The sequence below is a fragment of the Mesitornis unicolor genome, unplaced genomic scaffold (genome assembly GCF_000695765.1).
Source record: "Mesitornis unicolor isolate BGI_N332 unplaced genomic scaffold, ASM69576v1 scaffold11293, whole genome shotgun sequence".
NCBI lineage: Eukaryota > Metazoa > Chordata > Aves > Mesitornithiformes > Mesitornithidae > Mesitornis > Mesitornis unicolor.
Window position 1 is genome coordinate 14,336 of NW_010174010.1, and position 18,592 is coordinate 32,927.

Genomic DNA, 18,592 nt, shown 5'->3' on the forward strand with positions numbered 1-18,592 from the left:
CGGAGGTTCTTTGGACAAAACATTTTACAACCACTCATCTCTCAAAACTGTACAGTTGATAAACAACCTGAAAGTATACAGCAAATACACAAAGACAGAAATATTTTTCTTTTTTTTTATTTATATTTTAGTTTTATTTATATCATAATTACAGAAGACTTCAGAAAAGCTCTTGTCCAACCTCCCGCTCAAAGCAGGGACAGCTATAAGATGAGACTAGATTGCTCAGGGCTTTATTCGGTTTGGTCCTGAAAACACCAAGGATGGAGACTGATTTCCCTCTCTGGAAAAACTGTTCCTCCATTTGACTGTCTTGGAGGAATCTATACCCAACTCTGAACCTCTCTCATTTCAACTTATACCCATTGCCCCTTGCCCTTCTGCCATGCACTACTGGGAGGAGCCCAACTCTGACTCCTTGATAACCTTCTTACTGGCACTGGAAAGCTGCTGTTTGATCCCCTCAAAGCTTCACCATTTCCAGCCTGAACAAGCCCCACTCCCTTAGTCTCTTCTCACAGGACTTGTGTTCCAGCTCTCAACAACTTCTGTAGCCTTCCCCTGCACTCAATCCAATCTATAGTTGTCTTCCTTGGACAGCAGGTGGGAGGGCAAAATTAGACATGGTATTATAGATGTCTAATGAGAGCTGAGTAGAGAGGTATAAATCACTTCCCTCAATCTACAGCCTATGGTCCTGGTGATATAACTCAGCATATTGCTGGCTTTCCTAGCTGCCAAGGCACATGGCTGGTTCATGTGCAGATTGCTGGCTACAAAGCTCTTTTTCTACCAAGCTACCCCACAGCCTGTATCACCACAGGAGGTTCCTCCTCTCCAGATGCTGAACTCTGTGTTCATCCTTGTTAAATTTATCAGGTTCCTGTTGGCCAATTCCCTCACTCTGTCTACTTCCTCTGAATGACAGCTCTGCCCTTGAAGACATCAGCCGGTCCTCCCAGTTGGTGTAATCTGCAAACTTGACGTTGCCTCACTTAGACTTTAAACAGGTATAGACCCTTGAGGTACAGCATTTTTTACCAGCTTTCAGCTAGAAAGCTATCCATTAACCACTACCCTCTGAGCTTGACCCTCAAAACAGCTATTTGCCCATCTAGCTGCCCACCCATCCAGACTGTAACATCCTAACTTGTATACAGCAATACTGTGGGAAACACTGTCAAAAGCCTTGCTAAGGCTTTACCTTGCTGAGGTAAAAGGCATCCAACTGCTTTCCTCTTATCCACACATCCAGGCATTTATCACAAAAGCAAACAGCACCAGAACTTCCCTTGACCTGATTCCAATCAAATGGCTCCTGAAACTGGCAATCTATGATGAACAGTAAATCCCACAGAATTCAACATAAAATAGTGAGAGGCAGTAATAAATCACGTCTGATAGTTGTATTAATAATAAATAATAATTAACAGCAATGATGGGAAGACATGACTGCTAGTGTTACTTCCTCTTCTATCTGCAAGGCAGCTAGAAAGCAGATGCAGAATACTTTAGCTCCCTTATACGTCAGGAAAAACGTGTTCTCTCAGGGATTTTAAAAGTCTTTTAGAAAGCAGATAATATAGGACAGTGTTTTGTAATAAAACATGCAGTGAGAGGACTCAGTCAGTGTGATTCCATGTCTGGATGAGCTGATCATGGAGCCTGCCAACAGAGAATCCTCTAAAAGATTTGCTTCAAAGCTCACATTTCATCATGTTGCTAGGACCAGCGATAACAGAATGCAGGCTAATACCCAGAGATAAAGAGATCTGTTTAGTCCAGGTGGTGAAACCATACTCGTTATTCTAAAAAAATTAAAATGAAAATAATGTTGAGATGTTTGTATATATTTTTAAAAGAATCCTGCTAAGTTAAAATACATAGATGTCCTAGCATTCCCCAAGTACTTGTTTCTACAAATATTTAATAGTAAGAAAAAAGACCCCACTAGTTATATGAGACTTTCACAGCATTCCACAAGCACTTTTTCTGGGAATTCAAAAGAAACCCAATTCTGACTAATACAAGATTTAATACACCAGAAAAGGTTGTCAGTTTATGTACTTTGAGATGCTACATTACCTGAGTAGCAGTTAAACATAACTTATTTGCTTGCACAAAGGAGAATGATCCAAAAGTAGTTCAAAGCAGTACTGTTCAGATAAAAGACACTCTTCTACTACTGGTCATTTCAATGAAGAACAAAAACCTAACTGAAGTAGGAAAAAACCAGCACAAACAGCTGTTACCTACAGGGTGGAGCTAAACTTCCTCAGGTTTTGAAGTACTAAACAAAACTGTGAGAGGAGACTTAACCTAATAACCAAATAAGAATTTTACATATAACCTGATATGTTCATAATATAAACCTCCATGTCAGTGACAGGGAATCACCATATATGTTATACTTTAATTTTCTACTAGAAAGCCTGCAGGACAAAATGTACATTCAGTGAAAATTGTCAGAGATCCTGGAACAAGCACTTGCGTTATTGCCAGCATTATTTTTCAAAATATCCCATGTAGATTCAACAACTAGAATCCAGTCAGGGCTCTGCTCTAGCTGTATTTATCATCTGAACCAAGTCACCTAACCCATCCCTCTTTCCAGTCTTGCTACTTGTCCAACAAGTGTCAGCAGCCTTCTGGTTTGGAGCAGACTGCATACAGTCCCCCTGGGTCCCTAGGAAAAGATTTACTCATTCTAGTATCTAAGTTCTGTTCCTATGTCTGTTCCTTGTTCTTCTCTGAAATCTCCTAGGCCCTGCTGCTCACACAAGTCTCTGCTCTGTCAAGTTTGGTTTTTTTCTAATTTTCTCTGATTGCCATCTCCTGCACAGGACCTCAATAGAAAGAAACAGTCTTTCCTATCCCACCAAAGTTGCACCTGACATAGGCTGAAGGAGAACCAACAGGTATTTCAATTATTCTGCATAGTTTCATCAGCTAAATTGAGACTTTTTGTTGCAATCTGAAGGACAAAACCAACAAAAGACTATTTTTCAGATTGTCTGACTGCTAACTTATTTGTTTATATGCCATATTATTGTATTTTAAAAGGTATTTCACAGGTATAACAAAGTTATTTCAGTACACACAATCTCATCAGATGACAAGTCACTGGTAGCATCATCTCAGTGAGTAGGTACTGAACTGCTCCAAAGCAGCACTGACACAGTGGGTCTATGTGAAAGGCCTTGAGTTTCTAAGTTAGAGAACATCAGTGAGTAAAAAGCTGAAACAGCACAAAGCTGGTTAGAAAATGTAAGTAGTGAATTATGGTCAGGATGCTGGAATCAAATTAATTCCCTAACTCAACAAAAAGAATACTCTTACTGAACAATTACTCCAGAACAGCTGCATGTGCTGTGTGAGTCAGCAGGTTTAAAACCAAATGTTTCTTGTGTGGAGGAAAAACAACAAAATTTTAAAAAAAAAGGTGCAGCTGAGTAAGGAATGGAAGATGCATTCTGACTGAGGGCCGGTACATGTTTCAGTGTCAGGCACAGCAGGCATCTACATGAAAAGGACATTTAAAAATAAACTCAGTTCCACTGTGAAGTTTCTGTCCTAAATAACAGTTGCTTGAATAACAACAGGAGGCATTGTAAGCCTGAAGAAAAACCCCAAAGATTTAGATGAAACATAGCCTTGATTTCTTGTGCCTCTCTTGAGGCACACTGGCAAGAAAAGCAGCTCAGGGACAAAGACTGAAAATTAGATGGACAAACTGAGGCAACAGGTCAGAAATTTAGAATAAAACACTGCACATTTCCTCAGACTTTGCAGCAAAAAAATGTGTATATATGTGTGTGGAAATGTGTATGTGTGTGTGTGTATGTGTATGTGTATGTGTATGCCAATGAAGAGGTCAAACCAAACCGGCATAAACTTCACTGGACAAGAAATACTCCTGTAGCTGGTTTTTTTGAATATCCAGTTCTGCTCCACATTACATGTAGGCTGCACCAGCCACTACATTGGATCCATGTACTATGTACATACACATGGTACAGCACTATACAAGTAAAACTTCACAATTTCTTTTTCCTGAGTGGAACCAGCAATGCTGTACTATCAGGCAGCTAAGGGCTTGTTTGGCCAGGTATAATTTTAAAATATCACCACTTTGTTGAGTTTTAAGTAAAATAATATATTGCACAGGTGTGTGGTTTTTTTTTAAACCAACAATACAAACTATACAGTGCTCTCTATTAGAAGCTATCTTGGAAAGGTTTCAGAGTGACCTCCTGACAAAATCCCAATTTCTTTCTTTTAATAGATACATTTCCAACTCACTCCACATTTCAATGAGCTGATCAGACTGAATGCTGAAATCTGAAAGCAGAAGAGCACTAGGAACTTTGGGCTTTTTTACTTTAAACCACTTGCTTCAAGACTATCACATACTGTAATTTTTTACATGAGAAATACACTTTGCCTTCATAAAGTTAGTACAGTTAGCACCACTCAGGTATTACAATAGTTTTCACAGTGCCTAAACAGCTGCATTCACCCTTGTTTTTATGGGAAATAAGGGTAATTTATTTTTTTTGAACCTAGCCTTTCTCTAGTCAAGTCTTCAACTTGATTGCCCCGTGAGGAGAAAGTGACTTCTCAGTGCTCTGCAGCACGTGAGCAATCCTTGCTTGCTCAATGTTAAGCAGATGCTTTGTCAGATCACAACTCATACTCACTAATAACAAAAAATCAGGCACCCATTAAGCAGCCCACACTAGTTGTACCTGTACTACATTTTATGCTTTCAGGCAGATAATATTCAGGCAGCAAGACCTGAGTGACATGCTATTGTTTAGTCTTTGGATTGTTTGCTTTTTATTGTGTAGGTTAAAACAGCATAGCTTAGTGGGGTTGTAACAGTTAATACATCTATTCTCTTTCACTTCTTGAAACAGATATAATAAAACTAGAGGACATTTATATTAATTAATAGGAAAAATAAGCATGCAGCTATGAAGAACTTCCCTCCCCACCCCCCCAAGCTTTCAAATTTCCACCTACTCCAATATGTTAAAAAGAACACTTGAAAGATCACCAGCAATTCTTGATTTAATGACAAACAAAATACTAGAAACTCTGCAATAGGCAATTAGGAAAGATCTAAACAGTAAGGACCACGATGAAGGGCAACTTGCAGCAACAACACATATACAGGACTTCAGCAAAGGAAATCTTAAAGGGGGCAGGAAACGCTGCCTCAAGCTAAACAGGACCAAAAACACATAAGAAAAAAAGATGCAGAAGAGGAAGGTCAGACAGAATTAAACAAATTATGATACAGCTTGTATTTACAGTTCATGAACTGCTGGTGTATATATCTAAGAAGCAGAAGCAATAAAATACGCAGTAAGAGTTAATGTGAAATTTTCACAGAACAATAAAGGAAAAATAGAAATCAAAATGCTACACAGCTCACAGAGAAACCAACTTGAACAGGATTACAGAATGGTGTATCTCAGAAAATAAAACTGATGCCTATAGAAGCACAAATAGACAAGGAAACTGAACAAGATACTAAGCTGAAAGAAAAAGAGGGGGCCATTTTTCAATGTGACAAATACAAGAAAGTAAATAAAGGTATTTTGGTGAGATGGTAATAAAACTAAAATGGGCACACCTTTTGGATTTTTTAACCATTCAAATCACACACAGTAAGTGCCCTTCTACTTTCTATTTAATGTTGGTTTTGTTGTGAATGAAATACATCATGATGTCTTCCTTCTAAAGAACAGAGAAAAAGAGTTCTTAGCTGAAAGTGTCGGCTGCAAGGCTGAGAGAAATGAGAAACTTTCAGTGTTTTACAATTAGGTCTGAACAAGAGACATCCTCACAATGTTTCATAGTGTAAATCTAGTACAAGTGTTATCATCTTAACTCACAAGTCATCAATTTGACCCAAAAGAATACAACCATTATGGGACAACTTAAACAGAGAGAGCAATAAACTAACCTTCAGGTAGAGAAGAATGACCAACCCAAGGAATGTACTGAATATCAAGACAAGATCTATGAGCTGGACCTGTAAATTCAATCTGAAGCCAACACAGAAGGTAATACTCCAGGCTAATGCACTTACTATGATCTCTTGCTAATCTACTGGGATTCATGCTTCTGTGTAGTTTTACACTCAGGTGAAATAATTTGAAATAATCAGGTCCTCAAGAATTCTACAGTAAAGGCTCCTCATAAATAAGGATGTGCCTAAGAGACCAACTCATGGCCAACTGCAGCAAAAGATCAATTTTTGTTCCTGGGGCTACACGGGTATTCAATTGTACAGGAGAATTCAAACAGGGCTGAAGGCTGTGAACTGATTTAGCTCTCCCAAAAGAGAGGAAAGCCTTTGAAATTCTTCCTTTTCCTGTGAACCTCAACTCTGTCCTGTCTAGCTTTAAAGCCAATTTCTGTGCTCCTGATGCCCTGTCCGTCTGGGAAATGGAAATGTTCACATTTGCTGCAACAGAAACGAAAAGCTGAGCGTGGTTAATGTATTTTGTCATTGACAGGAATTCTCCCTGCATACTTGTGTATTTGGGAGGGTGATGTTTTGTGAGATACTGTTGGTTGAGAGGATTCATAAGTGCCAATAATTATATTAAATATTGAAATTTTATTCAGGACCAGAAGGGAATATTATTACCTCTATACAACTAGGGACACTGTTCAATCATTCTAATATCTTGTCCAACTCTTCAAAGGAGCCCTTATTTAAATGTCTTGGCTGAACATGACTAACTTCTATACTTCTATCTTTTTAATGCAGCATATTGTTTATAGTTCTATGTGCTCGGGAAGTTACAATTAACTGTGCTGAGCTAGAAGAGTTCTGACATTTTACCTTCACAATTTCAAAGGACTTTCCTTTCCATAGGATTCTCTCCAAACATTTAAAATCGTGATTACAAGCACAAGGCAGCGTTATCAACTAATTAATTCATTAATTCCAGCTTCCATTGCTAAAGCTCTTTTACCTCTTCAGTTATTGCTAACACTGATAATTCTAGGAGCTCTTCTGCTGGGTACAAGTTACTGATTAAACCTAGGAGCTTAAGTGACTATGCTAGAAAGGCATTTGGGGAAACAATATGCAGCTTCTGTCTTTCAAGTTCATTGACTGATTCACAAACATAAAATGATCTTTATTTTATGCCACTAGGCCAGTATACAATGATTAATTTTATATATATATAAAAATAATTAAAAAAATCTACATCCCCAAAACTTGACAATCTGTTAAGATACAAAGGCTTCTTTGCCACATAAGGAAGTCTGTTCTTACAAACCAACTGCTAATAAAGCAATCCACAAGTTCAGTTTAAATGTTGTCACTTCTTCCTATTTGGCATGATGTAGATTAACAAATATTAACAGGCATAAGGTAAGAAGAGGAACTCAAGACCAGCTTTATTCCTTCTAAAAAACCTTTTTGCAAAACTAGGATAAAATTAGACTATAGGCTTTAAAAGAAGATTTAATTTTGGTCCATGATCTCAAAAGAAAATAATGTACAAGGATATTTTGTTAACATTTGCCTCATTTTCTGCTGGAATGCAAAGTCACCCAAAGCCAAAGAGACAGCTGGAAATGACAATTTTGATCGCTGTGTATCAAGACATTGGTAACAGCTCAGCTTCCTCTCCCCTTTGCCAAGCCTTCCACAAGGGAACTAAAAAAGGAACTGTCTGAGGGAGAGGAGAATAAGAGACTATTTTTGGTCAGTTAGCTTTCTACACTCAGCCACATGACAGTACTGTAAATTTCTCTCTCTCTCCATTAATTACATGCTTTTCTTTGAATTCCACTTCTATACGCTGTTCTTTGAAGAGCCATCTCTCTACTGCATCTCTGTCATTTTCCACCAGGTCAGTCTTCTTTACCACGTACATTTCATGACTGGAAAAACTATCTCCTGATTTCTGAATTAACAGTGGAACTATATACCTCGACTAAATGCTATATAAAGCTGGAAAGAGCAATTACATTTATAGATAAAAATACTACATAATTTACATAAACAAATGAAATCATTTATACCAGTAAAAGGGCAGTTTTCCAGTTAAATATTCTTGATGCAGTTTGGATTCTTTTTTCTGTTTTTATTATTTATTATTATTGTCAGTGAATTTTACAAATCCTCCAATTCCTGATGGTTGTCTATACTGTTGGCACTTTGAAATGTTTCATCCTATGCCTTTCCCCTATACTCAGATGGTCATTGCCTGCACATCCACTTCCTGAAAACTCAGCTGTTTTCCAACTGATTTATTAGTAATCTCCAAGTTCAGCCACACCTACAACCAAACACAACATAACTTGTTTTAAAGATTAAACTGTTTTCTCTAATGGTTTTCTTTCTGCCTTAGGCCACATTTTAAGTAGGTTATACTTAACAACTCAAGCATTACTGCTATTCTATGTGTGGGAGATCCAAGGTGCCAGCCTAGACTATCCAAAAGGAAAACTGACATGCCCTCCTCATTCCTGGACATTAGAGAAGTTGGAGATCAAACACACCAGAAAATAAATCAGTTCTCTACCACGCAGACCCATCAGTTTATCCTTAAGAATCTTTCCAAAGCTTAGTGAGGCTAAGAAGTCGTTCTACTGACTTCAAGGTGCCTTGTTGTCTGGCTGCTGTTAACAAGCATGCATATACAAATATGACATCTAGAGAGTCTTGCAGCTGATCTCATGTTTTTTCCTGCGACACTAATCTAATACATATCCTAACTTAATCCTGCACAAAGTAGCGATACATGTGCTACTTTTCAAACTGTTTTGCTGAGATTGTTGTTTCTTTCACTTGCGTCATATTTATTGTCAAATTGTTCTGTCACTATTAACCACTTGAGTATGGGCTTTCATTTTAGCTTGGTTTTAAGTAATATTAGGATTTCTTGTGTGTTTGCTTGTTTTTTTCCCGTTATCCTCAAATTAAGTGAGGCCTGTAATCCAGTTCTCTGGGCAATTAATGGAAATCTTGTAGCATCTAGATGGCCCTGATTTAGCACGTTTTCATTCCATCAAACTAAAAGAAAGGCAAAAAGCAATACTAAACCTTCCATTCAGCTCTCCCCACCTTCTACTATGTTCACCTAGTCCTCATGTCTGAAACATCTCCAGTTCTTCTACTACAGGTAGGGGAAAAGTGGTTGGGGTTTGGTATATTATTTATGATGATAATACTCATGTTACATGTCTTTCCGTTCTTTTGCAGAGCAGTTGATAGGTTAAGGTGAAAAAAAATAAATTATCTAAAAAAAGTCTGCAAATGGACCCATTTTAGACTCCCTTTCAGTGCTTTAAATTTGGAAATTTATGATCTGTTCACGTTTTTGAAAATTGAGGCACTGAAATCAGCAAATAAGAGAATAAAGACAAATACTTCCTAGAACAATCAGACCTAATCTCAGGAAAAGCATTTGCTGAATGCATAGCATAAAACTGAAGTTACAAAAAACCCAAACCCGTGGCATATGCAGCACGCAAGAGGCCAAGTCGCAAAGAGCAAATAAAGTAACAGCTTCAGGTTCTCCAGCAGAATCGTAGAGGTTCATACTGCTTTTATTTCCACAAGGGGACTGATAAACAACTGTCCCAGCCAGTGATTTCTCAGTAATTTACAATCACAGCCAAAACAGTAGGTACTCCCTTGGACTTGACTACGTGGATGCAATTCATTTGTGGAATTAGAAACAACTGAGGTTTTTTGAGCTTCTTTTGATGTTTGATAACTTCTAATACACCAACACAAAGAAAGCAGAACTGATTTAATTTAAAGAAAAACAGTAGTAAAGACCAGCAAAGGCTGAGAGACGCCAACTTCTTTGGTAAAGGAGGTGTTTAAAAAATAAATCTATTGGAAAGAGCACCTTCATCCATAATCAGCTTATTAGGAAAAGTAAGTAAACCTAAAAGAACGTGTATTAGTGAACAGGAAAAAGGTCAACAGAGACTCTGAAAAGTTAGTTAGCAAACATGCAAACCAAAAATAATCTTAAAATGGAGACCCAGTGAAGTTTCACAAAGTGTAATACCTACTCTACATAACATAACATACATAACATGATAACATACATAACGTATATCTACATAACATACAAAAGTATGCTCTCAGTTCTTGGGAGCACACAAACTAGGTAAAAACCTCACCTCAGTAAGTGGTGAACAGTATCTCAAAGAGATATGAAATGAAACAGATGAAAGACTTGGGAAGTAATCATCCAAACATGAAAGTGAAGCTGGAAAATAACGTTTCTAAGAAACAAATGTTATAGCAAATGTGTACAATCTGCTAACATATGATTGTCAGAGCTAATGAGGCATAGTTGAAATATATGAATATTAATTTACAATTAATTCAAAATAGTTGTAAGCATCTTAGTAAATACAGAAGTCCAATATTAGAGTTTTATATCAGATAGCCATGAAAACGTTTTCAGTCACTTTTACTTTCAAAAAGGTAACAGGACAAGGGAAGAACATGCTTTTGGCCTTTATTGGAAGTAAAAAGGTTTCAGATGCCTGATTTCTATTCTTTTTAACTGAAATCAAGGGGGTAAATTGAAAGTATCATACATTTTTTTATGCTTTTTATTCTGACTTTTTTTTTAATCCATTCATATATTCACATTCAATTGTCTTATAAATTATTCCTGTGCTCCACCAGACACATCCAGAGAAAATGCTGGCTATTAAAATCAATACTGAATACAATTCTTTTCAAACAATGCAACTACTAGCACTTAAGCAGAATTACCTTATAAAATATAAGATATAAGCCCCATATAAATATTGGTGTATGAAGAACTTATCTACGAATGCGATTAAAACCTGACTACATATTTTCAGGAGTCAAGAGCTAAACTGAAATCACTGAAAAAATAAAATAGAGAGGGAAAAAATGAGCATAAAAAGCAGAGAGGTCCAAAACAGTGGTATTGGTGACCTGTATAATCAAACAGCATCAGAAGCTGATCTCCCAGGTAGGGAAGATGGAGTAGAACAGATGACCTCATTCTGATGTGGAGTTCTGCTACAACCTTAAACATACAAGTGGACTCTAACAGAATATTCTGCTTTTCTAAAATTCTTATTTTGAAAAACTATGGCTAATCTAATGAAAATACGGAATCCTTCCATTTAATGGAAAAACTTTTACAGTAATATGGAATTAACTGTGCCCTTCGATGCCCCACATTGTGTCCATTTTTAAAAGTATCTGATTATCTTTAATCCACCTAGTTTCCTATAGCTACTAAATTTCTCATGAAAGACAGAATAATAATACCAACAAATAAAAGCTTAAAAATAGGGAGTAATATATTTTGGAAAAATATAGGGGAAAATACAGGGAAAATAATTGGCAATAATCTTGTCCAGATGCACAAGATCCCGTGTGAGATTTTAATGCAATTTTAAAAAGCGTTTTTAAACTTGGGAAAAGATACAGAGGTTCACACTGTGTTCTTGGATTCAGCTGGGTCAAAATGAAGCCTCTGTTTCAGAGAATTACGTGAAAGGTTGTTAGAGGAAGATTTACAGTGATGAGAATGCTCTTGTTTTCAGACAGGTTGACTGAACAAATCTGTTGTGGGGTTTTTTTGGAAGAGAGACAAACTTCCACAGCCTTCCTTCCCCCTGAATGAAAGTGCACAGAGACAAGATCTCAGGTCTGTGGCAGACATTTTTGATACAAAGTGATCTGTTTCAAGCATATCCGATTCCTGACCCATCACGCTGTGTAATGTCAGATCTAGTTTCCATGTCCCCGTGTCAAATGGTACTTGGAGAGCCAAGCAACTGTCACAGTCACTCTCTCCACTCTGTAATCTGCTGACATATGTGGTGCTCGTATATTCTCCCCAAACCACTATTTTATTTATTATCTGGTACAGTCAGCAAATAGCTTTTGGTGTCCTTTTATTTGCATAGGGACATGCTCATCATTCTTTGGTTGACTCGTAATTAACAAGAGCTTCAGGATTTATGATATCTTGGAGATACCATGAATTTGAGGACACTTATCTGTAGATGTGCAGGGTCTTGAAAGGTAATTTCTGCTGAGTGTTTATTTTAAAGTCTTTGCAAGATTAGAGATTAAGGTATAAATAGCTATCTGGAGTCCTGAACAACAAGGATTAACATGGTAAAGTCTTGTAATCATAACCAAGCTGAAAGAACTGTGCTTCCCATTTTAATAATTCAGCCATAACAGTAGCTAAGAATTTTGGCAGGGCTGGTAGAAAGCTGTTCTTTCAACTGAACAGAACAATGGAAGTAATCTGGGTGGTCCAGGACAGCATTCAGACAAAGAAAGCAAGGAGTGCTGAGTAGAGAAAGGAAAAGCCCTTCGGTATAAAAAGTACAGAAAGGTACCAAGGAGTAGAAGCAACCAAAAACAAGCATGAAGTGTTCTATGCACAAGACACTGCCAGCAACTAACAATGTGGACAAAGAGTACTGCAGCTTCTGATGGAAAACAGAATCTGATGTGGAGACAGATCATCTGGAGAATTCAGCCCAGAAATAGCTCGCTCAGCTATTGCTCAGGCATGCAGGCACACTGTAGGCACAAGAAAAAAGTTATACTAGTACAGAGCAGGGCAGATGAGAGCCTCCTGAATCCAGAGAGATAAGACGCCGTCTGGGTTAGCTGTACATAGTACCACAAAAGCACCTTTCTCATGATCTCAGCTACCTTGGTTTCTCATCCTAGAAGTGGGCATGCAGTTATTGGGATGTTCAAAAGCAAGAAAGCAAGGGAAAAAAAAGCTGCAGGCAGAGAGAGGAGAGATTATTCACAATTTAAAGCTAAAAAGTCATTCTAAGTTCTCCTTAAATTGAGTTACTAAGCACCTATAGCACATCAGAGTGTGGAATAAACTTTGATTACTCATACGATTGTATATCTTCAATAGATGTATATGAGTAATAAGGTGAATGATTCTGTGTTATTGGAACCTCTGCATAACCTGTCCTTTACAATACGCCAGTTATACAAGTCTACATGACTACAAATCTAGCATTCTTTCCTACGCTTACTTATTACTTAACACAAATGGTGTGGATTACTAAATACAGCCAGTCATAAATATTGCCACTGTTATTTATTGAACAGTTGGGGAAAGACCTTAGTTTTGAAATATTTATGTATAGTTTAATTTAAAAAATAACTGAAACAATCATAACACAGCCCCATGACATACCGGATTGTAATGTCAAGTTTGAAAAGTTTTCTTTAACAGCAGAGACAGGCTGTTAATAAATCTACCAAATTATTAAATTAAATTGCAATGGAAGGAAGGTTCTTTACAATACTGAAGAAAACTCAAACAGTAAGACAGATGACTTACTAAAGTGTAGGTCTACGTGCTGTTAAGTGCCAAGAACCTTCTGCCTCCACACACCCTTTCTTGTACTTTCTCCCAGTCTGTACAGGTCAGTTCCCATAGCTGTATCACATAAATAGCAAATAACCTACAACTGGCCTTTCAGACTCAATAAGTGGTATTTGAAAAGTAGGAACAAAACACAAATTTTGCATTGGACAAACATAGACTAAGCAATTTAATCCACCAACAAATGGCTGATTAGACAGATATAAGGCTTTTCTAAACATAGACATTGCAATGTCATGAAAATAAAATTAACTTCTTAGGCAGAACTAAGAAAAACAAACCCAGTTTTAATTTTGATGCAGCTTTAGAAGTCTGCATTCACATCCATTTTCAGATGTGCATGACAAAGTTCTCACACCATTAAAATAATGCCTCTAAGATTTTAAGGCTGTGAAATCTGAACTCCTTAACAGTTAAGCAACTGCATGGAATTCTAGAATTGGTAACCTTGAAACATCAGAGCACAGACTTGACTGCAAGCTCCCTGTGCAATACTAATGCAAACTTGGCCAAAGATACAAACAGCAGCATACACAATGTAGTTGCAAAAAGGCAATCTTTGCACTAGAAAGATATCTATCTAAACGGTCACAACATTTCTGTATGCATCCTTTTGAATGATAAAGAAAATATCAGAGACTGATAAAAATTTCATAGACTGAAAGTGAGACTTGAAGCTCAACATGTTTAGCTTATCAAAATTAGATAGAAAAGCAATTTGTTTATAGTATTATTTATTTCAGGATACTAATATATGGCAAAAAGAACCAGACGCATATACCCTGGTGTATACTTTTAAGACTGCTGTGGGTGTTTAGTAGTTACTTTGATTTAGCACACAATTTCTTACAGAAATTTCTTAAGATTAAAAAAAAAACAACCCAGCGAAAAAAACCCAACCAACTGGAAAAAAAAAACCAACAACAAACAAAAAACCACAACAAAAACACTTTCAGGGAGAAAGTCCAGTGTGCGCATATTAAGCCCACAGAACTGCCTTACAGTTTACGTAAAAATCACCTACTCTTTTCTAACTTCCATCTTCATAATTGTTGTTAGTCCATGTCAGAAGACATGAACAAACCCAAATATTACAAAATACTTTCAAATATCAAAGGTCTCTTTCCACTTCTAAGCTTATAAACTTTAAAGAGCTACAATAAAATAAAAGACCGAGTTATTTCTCTGATATGACTTCTTAGATGTTTTTCAACCTAGCCATTTGATTACCATACCACGAAGTTCAGGTGTTCATATTAATCACCAAGCCCTCCATCACTTTACAGTAAGATCATTTCAGACTAAACTTAGCTGCTCTGCACAGTGAACCGAAACATTTACAACCACCACTTTCAGGCAGCTGAAAATTACAAAATTCAGCTAAAGCCCCCTCCACTCTCCCTGGCACATATACCTTTAAGGCACGACTGCTAATAACCTAAACTACAGCAATCCAACACTAAGAACTTTTTAAGGCTTTTGTTGAAAACACCTACCTTAGTATGATCTATGGTCAGCTTATTACAAGAGTTGAATTACTATTCAGAATACTAAGAAATGTCTCTTTCCATAGACCAAAGTTCTCTTTTTATAACTAGTTCTTGCTCTAAGTAAGCAGCAAACATAGGAAATAGTTGTGTCCCAAAAGCTTACCTTCCAGTAAGTCTCTTGCCAGACCTGGTTCTGCCCCTGTAGACCGAACAAAGTCTGACAGGACTGCATCCATATCAAGAGTCATGTGATCATTCAGAGATGCTGCCAGACATGCAGCAGCAGTAAGAGTTGCAGGTTGGCTAGAAGGTATCCATCTGCCAAGGAGAAAAAGAAAGAGGATTTTAGAATACCCTCTGAAGTCACTCAAACCACATTTTTCCTCTCCTCCCCAAACAAGACTGTTAAAAGATAAACAAAAAATGCTGAACCATTCAAGTTACAGCATATTAAAATAAACAGTATTTGTCATCCATCTCTGCCTTACCTTAGAAGCTGTTGACCACTCGCTCTGTTACCTTTCTTAACATTTCATATTTTTATTGACTTTTCTTACGTGCAGCTTGTAAATAATTCTGCAATTTCAAGACTCCAATCCAGCTAAATATAGGCACTGCTCATTCAAAGCACAATCATCCTATCACTGTCACTGTTCATACATTGAGGTTTAGCAAGTATCTAAATGGTTGGCTAGCCTAGAGCTCTTTTGCCTTACTTACTAATACTACCATATACATAACAGAGCATAGTATTTGCTCTTTTATTTGCCTTTGCAATACCATTTCTGTAATTTAGTTTCTCCACTGTACTGGGTCTGGTTGGGATGAAGTTAATTTTCTTCCTTCATTTTCTAGAATTGTGGCTAAAGTACCATTGATAACACATCAATATTTTAGTCATTGCTAAGCAGTGCTTACACAGCCTCAAAGCTCTCTTTCCTACTCAGCCCCTCACAATGAATAGGCTGGGGGTGGACAAGAGGCTGGGAGAGGGAACAGCCAGGACAGCTGACCCCCAGCTGACCAAAGGGATATCAGACCATGAAAGGTCATGCTCGGCAGTAAATCTGGAGTAGATTCTGTCCAAAGTAGCCATTGCAAAGAGACTGGCAGGACATCCATCTGCTTGTGAGAGGTGGCAAGTGATTGTCTTTGTGCCACTTGCTTTTTTCCCCCCTCTCTCCTTCACTTAAATTAAACTGCCTTTATCTTGATCCACAAAGGTTTTTTCTTGCTTTTGCTGTTCCCACTGGTAAGTGTGTAGTTGCTGGCTGGGGTCAGAAAACTCCAGGGATTTGTACATCAAACTCCAGGGATTTGTTAATGGCCACTTTCAGCTTTTGCCATTTGCTGTGTTGTTTATCACTTTGTTTTCCTTTGCCCATGAGAGCTATGATAAAAGCACTGGCCTTGAGTCTATTCTGGTGTTTGGCCCATTTGGCCCAATACTCATGGAGTTTTTAAATGGTGGGGGGCAATCTTACCAGGGTACTCTTACAGGGGGCACGATCATGTAGGCACCCGCTAGGAAGCAGATCACATTTTGCCTCAAGGGAAATGTGACACAATGTCCAACATACGAGTTTTTCTGGCCAGATCCATGGCTAATAAAGATATAGCTGCCCTACTGCATTTTGTACCTACTTTTTTTGATCCTGAAAAAGAGAAATCCATCCATCTAGGCAATATTCTCTACAAATATCAAATAAACATTAAAGTCAAGTAAAAATTAAAGCAAGTACTTCAAGAGTTGTTGGTGCTAGACAAACTATTAAAACAGCTGGAATTCAAAACATCATTATGCTAAAGGTATCTCCATACTTCTACCCTGACTCCAACACTGTAGAAATAGTGCAAAGCAAAGCAAACAGGATGAAGTGATACACAACATAAGCAAAAGCACGTCTTTTACTTTCATGCTTGTTATTCATCATTAGTCAAAGTTTACCTTTGAACTTGAATTAGATTTTTCCCGTTAATTCCTCCTCACTGGCTCAGTTGCAACTTTACCTCATGCCAAGGGTAAGGACTAGCATGGAAATTTCCTACTGGTAGCAGATGATATTCGTTGGCTCTTGCTTGTATCACAGCTACCGAGAAAGAAACTGTGAAAGAAATTGGAAACCAGTTGATTTCACTGTTCCTCAAATGAAACATAGCCCTTTCCTACTCTGTGTGCGATTACCTGGTTATATTTAACCTTAAAAACTGGAATGCCTTTGCTTCCTCAGAAATTGCCTCTTTCTGCACGTACACACCCCAGGTAGAATACAAACATCATCTACCTTCTGCCCCAGGAGGGGTTCTTCTCAGCCTCATCCATGAGGACTGCCTGCAAAACCCCACTTACTCCATCAGATTGAAAGTGTGTGGGATATAGTTACACAATTACATGTTTTTCCCTGTCAAAGCAGATTACACTGTTGCTAATCCTTCACTTCAGAGTCTTCTGGCCCCTACACTGTATCATTTTATGTTTTATACCACTTCTACATTTATGCTTTATACTATTTATACAACTCTATCATCATGTTGAGGCTGCATTAGGGTAACAGGAAAGGTAATCCTTTCCCTCTATTCAGCACTTGTTGGACTCATCTTGAGCATTATGTCCATTTCAGGCTCCCTGACACAAGACAGATATGAAGATACTGGAGCGGGTCCAGTGAAGGACCACAAACTGCACATCCGGATCCCCACTGGACAAGGGAATCAATTCTAAACTGTAACATAATGAAGATGTAGTAACAGATGGAAAGCTGGAAGTATTTAGGCTAGTGAAAAAAGGAATGCAGAAGAGAACTACCTTAGTGGACTATGGTCAAATTTGGCAACTAAGCCTTGTAGCAACTGAATCTGTTTTGATGCAGGACAAAACCACTACTTTTATTTTTAAAAATTACATACTCATACATAGACTTACTGTACTAAACAGCTCTAGCATCCATACAAAAGATCACAAGAAACTGGATACAATTAATTTCTTTAGTGACCAGGAGAAAGAATGAAATGAATTGTAATCAGCAGGATGGAAATATATGGATCAAGCTAATAGAAACTGCCACAGCTGAATGATACAAAGCACTAGTGAAATTGGGATAACAATCAAAAGTGAATCAGTAGTACAGTGACTGCTAATTCAAAACGCACCAGCTGGGGACTCAGGTACAGTCACTATGTGTCAGGGCTAGACTGCTCATAAATTTGGAAAACTGAAATGCCTGAAGAAGTCAGTTTATGACTTGTCTCAGTATCAGCATTATTTCACTATTTTCAACAGTAGTACTGAAAAGATAACCTTTTAACAGCAGAAAACAAGACCAATCTCTTTCTGCATTTGTAACATCACTCACTACGTCAGAACAGCCTCTTGATTACATGATCATCAGAGTCCACACAGTAGCAACATCAACAGACACATTTCATTCTTAACTTGTCCCAGCAAAGGTTACGTAAGCTGCCCATGAAGATCTTTTCTACAAAGGAGGTTCTTTATGGTAATGCAGAAATTTCTCTGTCTTTATATAGAAAACTGGTAGTATCTGTGCATTGACAGCTGATGAAAACACAAGTCACATGCAATAGAGCCAAAGATAGAGCTAGCTGTATTTTCTACTGAAAAACAATAATTTAAAATTAAAAGGACATTCTACCTGGACTTTAGTAAGGCCTTGGACA

At 37.6% G+C, this 18,592-nt stretch overlaps 1 protein-coding gene across 1 annotated transcript in view; it reads right to left on the minus strand.

Moving 5' to 3' along the window:
* Nucleotides 1–15,225, minus strand: part of LOC104535852 (OTU domain-containing protein 7A-like) — a 28,757-nt gene extending 13,532 nt beyond the window's left edge. The window contains exon 1 of the mRNA XM_010180906.1: nt 15,078–15,225. Coding sequence (XP_010179208.1) covers nt 15,078–15,162 — 85 coding nt within the window. The 5' untranslated portion in view covers nt 15,163–15,225. The remainder of the gene's footprint in view (nt 1–15,077) is intronic.
* Between the last annotated feature and the right edge of the window lie 3,367 nt (nt 15,226–18,592).